The 5,983-nt window shown below is 32.4% G+C and overlaps 1 protein-coding gene across 1 annotated transcript; it reads right to left on the reverse strand.

The window, feature by feature from the left end:
• Positions 1-2,452: 2,452 nt before the first annotated feature.
• LOC149231977 (cytochrome P450 76T24-like) lies at positions 2,453-4,372 on the reverse strand. Its single transcript, XM_089376405.1, has 2 exons — positions 3,438-4,372; positions 2,453-3,319 (listed from the first exon to the last, which is right to left on the reverse strand). The coding sequence occupies exons 1-2, from the start codon at positions 4,326-4,328 to the stop codon at positions 2,687-2,689; spliced, it is 1,524 nt and encodes a 507-aa protein (XP_089232531.1). The 5' UTR covers positions 4,329-4,372; the 3' UTR covers positions 2,453-2,686.
• Positions 4,373-5,983: the final 1,611 nt, after the last annotated feature.

Here is a 5,983-nt window from a genome sequence, read left to right on the forward strand (position 1 = left end):
TTCCACCAGATATCTTGTGTCTCTTGTGTGGATGTGTTTTTTATGTGTTGATTATTGTTTCTCTCATGGTTATCTTGTCTTAGCTGCTTGTATGGTTTATATGCGTGAGATAATATAATGTGTTGTTGGCTCATATATGTGATTCAGTAAGAAGTTTAAATTTGTACAAAATTGTTAATAAGACACACAATTGATTCACCCCGTCAATAGTGCTCAAAAATTTCCAACAAACTACTCCTTATATTTGATTATCAACTATTAATTGATAGAAGCATAATGAACTTGTAAAAAAACTATTTTAACATTTATTTGTAAATGGAATTTATTGTTCTCACGCAGTATATTAGAGAAGATGGAAAATTGAAGGGAATTTATATATTTTTTTTGGTTACTAAAATGGATGTGGAGTCTCAAAGAATTACTTTTAGCTTTAACGGGCTATGAGAGGAGGAGCACAAACAAAATTCTATCCCAAATATTTTGATATGAAGAATGGTTTTAAATATTGAGGATTCATCTTCATGGTTATTGAAAAATATACTAATGGTGTTTATGGGAAAGGATAGAGAATAAGATTCGTGATTGGTGTAATAGATGGCGTTCTATAAGTGGAAGATTAACTACTTCTTTTCTTTTTTTCATTAATTTGATTATTTTTCTGATTTTCAAAGCTATTAATTATAATGAAATATAATATAACTTTTTATTTATACCTATGGAAAACTTTTCAGGACTTATGGGATGAAGACTTGTAAAGTTTAAGTTTACAATTTTGATGTCTTTTAACTTAAAGATGGTATTTTCAGGTTAAGTTGAAGAACACTTTTTTATTAGTCTCTCTTATGGCAAGACTATAACAATTGATTTGTCTATTATCCACTATTAGTTTAGTATTGACTAATTCAAGTTATGATGTTTAACTTGGAAGACAAATATTTATTTTTCAATATTAAAAAGAAAAAAAATTCAAACATTTGATTGGGTCATAATTTCGAAGGTATAGCCTTTGTGCCATGTAGATAACTACCTCATATTTTTTGCCATAATTTATGGATGTAGTTGCAATATTTATGCCATGATTTTTCTTTGATAAGCTTCATAATTAAAATCCTTGAAAATAGCTCATACTCACTTAAATAACCTATTTACTAGAATTTACGGCTTACCAAAAGTTTATGCAAGTCCATATCCCTTAGAAGGCAATTAAATTTTCTACTTCATATATCAATTTGCAATTTTTCTAAATACATAACATCTACTTAAATGGCAAAGACTAAACTTCCTTGCTACACTGGTTTATTCATACATATGGTGATGTATCATCCCATACATCTCATCATCAATTTTACTATCTTTATATTTTTCCATATCCTTATCTCATATTTTAAGTCATTAGAATTTCACTCCAAGACAAAACATAATGTATAGTAGTTTTCATCTCTCTATATAATTTATTGTTTAATGAAGGTAATCATTAAATTGATTTCTTTTTCAAATACATATGAATTTATTTTAATAATATATGTAATAAATTGCCATAATATTTTTTTTCCAAAAGACTACTAACCTATAGCGGTTTTCATTTTAATTTCTAATTCTTTAATAATAACTATTTATGAATTTATTCAACTTTCCCCCATCTTTTTAGAATTCAAACCCACACAACATAATCATACAAAATTATTATTTAAATAAATATTCTCAAAACCAATATCCTCAAGTTCCAATCACTTCCTAATTGAATTTTTTTAAGATATTCATACTCCTTATTACCAAATTTTAATCAAATTCAATACCTAGACATCTGTAAAAATAAACTTTTTTTTGTTCATAATTAATAAATAGTCCAGATGAATAAAATGATTGAATAAATGATCCTAATTTGACAATTACCTTTATTTCAAACACTTATTCCCATTACTTTTATTTTTTTTTAATAAAAAAAATTGAATTTTATTTAATAAATCCAATTTTTCTGAAAACAATTTTTATATGTCGCTCATCCCATAACAAAATCAAATAATCGAGGAAACTGAAATGCTTCACCACGCATCCTCAATTCAAAAATAATATTTCATATATAATATGTTTAATATATCCATTGATATCATAATAAATTTCAACAAAGATAGGATCTACGCTGGGCCATGTAATAGTGATATTTCATATTAAATGCATTTGGCATCTAACAAAATAAAATATGACCACAAACGAAAACGAAATTTTTGAATGAATCAAATTCACGGCGTCCGCCTAATGATGACCCACTCAATGGCATTTATATATATAAATTGTAAATTTCAATTAATTTGAACAAGCACTCTACTGAAATAGAAAATGTCGAAATTTTTCATTAATTCTGAACCAAAAGAAAAGAATCCTCAAACAATGAAAACTCTATATATTATATTCTTCATTCCAAAAATCCAAATAAATAAATATCCTTCGTTTCAAAATAACACCCCCCAACTTCTCTTAAAAAAACAATATCCCTTGAAAACAATATTCGTCACGTTAACGATCCAAATTGTTTTTACAACAACAGCCACTAAGAAAACAATATACTTCGTATCATCCCGCTCACCCCCAGCCGCCCCTCCCAACCGAAATTGCAACACATCGAAAAGCTTTAAAGAAAATTACAGCAACATCAAAAAGCTTCCAACCTCGAAACACCGTATCAATTTTAATAAACATCCAGTGACAAGCGCGGTGTTGAGATCGCCTCCAATGGTACGGCCCTTTGCATGGTCACTCCAAACTTTTCCGCCATGTCCACCTGCTCCGCACTCATACCCTTGGGAGGTGCCCACTCGAATGAATGGAGCAGAGAAGCCAATACCAGATGAATCATCCGACTCGCCAATGGAAGCCCCACGCACATTCTTCTTCCTGCCCCGAACGGTATCAGCTCGAAGTGTTGTCCTCTGTAATCCACACTCCTCATCTTACTATCCATAAACCTCTCGGGGACGAACTTCGACGGCTCATTCCAGATGGCAGGGTCCCTTCCGATTGCCCACATGTTGACGATTACCTGGGTGTGTTTGGGTATCAACAATCCCTCAATCTCACAATCACTATCTGCTCTGTGTGGAAGGAGCAGAGGAACTACCGGGTGCAACCTGAAAACTTCTTTCACCACTGCACAAAGATAAGGGAGACGGTCACTGTCACTTTCTTCCACCCTTCGATTGCGACCAACTACCTCGTCCAACTCAGCCTGGGCTCGTTTCATTTTCTCTGGATTGCATATGAGTTCTGCCATTGCCCACTCCATTGTCCTCGCAGTGGTTTCAATTCCCGCCGCAAATATGTCCTGCAACAAAACACATCAACATCAGAGGAACTGACTTTGCAGGCTGCATTAATCCCAGCAGTAAAATAATATCCGCCACTCAATAAAAATAACGACAAGCGATAATGAAAATGATTACAGTTAAGTAGCCTCTGATATCGGTAAGCGTAAATTCATGGCTTCTCATGTCCAGCAGAGCGTCCAACAGATCCTTTGGACCGTCACTCGCGTCCATGGCTTTGCCTTTTGTGGCCAGGCGGTCCTCTATGAATTTGTCAAGAATGCTATATGTCCTTTTCATATAGATTCGTGTGTTACGTGCCACGCCCTGAGGATCCAACCACTGAAGAAAGGGGAAGTAGTCCGCCAAATTGGGAGATCCTCCAGCCACCATCAGTTTCTCTAAACTGTTTTGGAACTCTTGGAAGTCAGGAGAGTGGGGATCGAACATGTGTTTACCGAAGGCCATGTTGCCCAACAGATTTATCGAGAACTGGGCCACAATATCTCCGATATTTATTGGCTTTCCCTTCATACTTTCATGCCGAATCTGCTGGATCGTCCGGACCACTTCATCTCTTCTCAAATGTTCCAAAGCCTCAAGCCTCTTGGCACTGAAGAGCTCTGTATTGGATATACGTCTGAGCATACGCCAGTGAGATCCATATTGACCCCAAATCATGGACGACTTGTCCTGGGAAAGACACCGGGCTGCTTGTATGAGACTCCGGCCTGCAAGGACATGGTCATGGGTCTTGAGAACTTGCTTTGCCATGGCAGGAGAGGAGACCACCACTGTAGTTTTCATTCCCAGAGAGAGACACATTAGAGGGCCGTATTTGGTCGCAAGGTGGAAGAGAGCTTCGTTGGGCTTATTACCCAGCTGGAACAGGTTTCCCACAATCGGCCATCCTGGAGGCCCGGGAGGAAGCCTGCTCCAGGTTTCCCTCCTCCTCAAATCGAACACCAAGAATACGATGATGGAGGTGATTCCCAGCATGGAATAGCATAACGCCCATCCAATATCCATTAGACCTGAAGGTCAATCGGCAACCTTGCGCAGAAGAGAGATATACAAGTGCACTTACTCCGCCCTCAGTCAAACCATCAGATATAAATATAAAACTGTATAATACCATAATAGGAAAAAGGGTTTATAACTTGTCCCGTCACCCTTTGTTGTTGTCATTTAGCACTAAAACATTTATCTCGGAACTGTGATATTTTTTCCAATGCGCACGCACATGATTTTACGGCCTCATTTCCTGATGTATTATCCTACGAATAGTAATAGAGAGAAGGCACGAAGAGGTTCTTTTAGGAAAGATGCACATAGCAGTAACTCATATGCACATGCGTGTTGCAATATTTAGCAAGGAATATCGGTACGGGTGGTGGTCTGCATCTGCAAACTAAACGTAACATGTTAAAATAATAAATTATTTAGGTAAATTTCAGTGATAATGGTCGGCAAATTAAAATAAATGATGAAAGTGGGGATTTTCAAGGTTATTTATATTATCAGATTTTTTTAGAAAGAGACGGTGTAGATGATTAAGCTTCTCTAATATTTTTAATGAACAATTATTCATGCCGTTTTAGAACTGCAAAATATAAATTTCTAATATCTATTATATTGGTTTATTTAATAATATGTCTGATAGCATCAATATATGTCAGCTACATAAATTAAATTTAGGTGTGAAATTATAAATTATTTAGCTAAATTTTTATAGTTAGGAGACAAACTTTAAAGTAATGAAAATTTTAATTTATTTATTATAAATTTATAATATTGTTAATTATGATTATTTTTGTGGTTATTTTCTATTTACTGATATAACGAATTATAATAAATTGATAAATATTATTATAATAATTATTAATTATGAAAAAAATTAATTTATATATAATAACATTAATATATTAATTTAAAACATTTAAATGTGATATCTTAATCATTATATATAAATTCAATTCATATCCAAATAAAACATTAATCTTTATATACAAATTCAATTCATATCAATACATTAATCATTATATATAAATTTAATTCATATCAAAATAAAACATTAATCATTATACATAAATTCAATTTATATTAAAAAACATTAATCATTATATATAAATTCAATTCATATCAAAGCATTAATCATTATATACAAATTCAATTCATATCAATACACTAATCATCATATATAAGTTCAATTCATATCAAAAGAAAACATTAAACATTATATATAAATTCAATTCATACCAAAACAAAACATTAAAAATAATTTAAAATAATTTATATATGATAAAATTAATATATTAATTTAAAGAAATTAAATGTGATACCCTCATCATTATATACAAATTCAATTCATATCAATACATTAATCATAGTATATAAATTCAATTCATATCAAAACAAAACATTAATCTTTATTGAGCCTAGAGGCGCTCTACAACCCACTATATGAGAGAAAATTAATATGTGTGTGTGTAGGCTAATATATGTATATGCAAGAGATGTTGTGTGTAACGTTACTTTAATATATTTATATGCAAGAGATGTTCCTAACGTTACTTTAAAAAAAAAAAATTACTTTAAAAATCAATGTCACCCATTTTTAAATACTTGAATTTTCACTTTTATTTTACATCAAATGATATGCGGTAAGGCGTTCCCTATGAAAA

The sequence above is a fragment of the Pinus tabuliformis genome, chromosome J (genome assembly GCF_031772625.1).
Source record: "Pinus tabuliformis cultivar Carrire ecotype Pingquan chromosome J, CPIR1, whole genome shotgun sequence".
NCBI lineage: Eukaryota > Viridiplantae > Streptophyta > Pinopsida > Pinales > Pinaceae > Pinus > Pinus tabuliformis.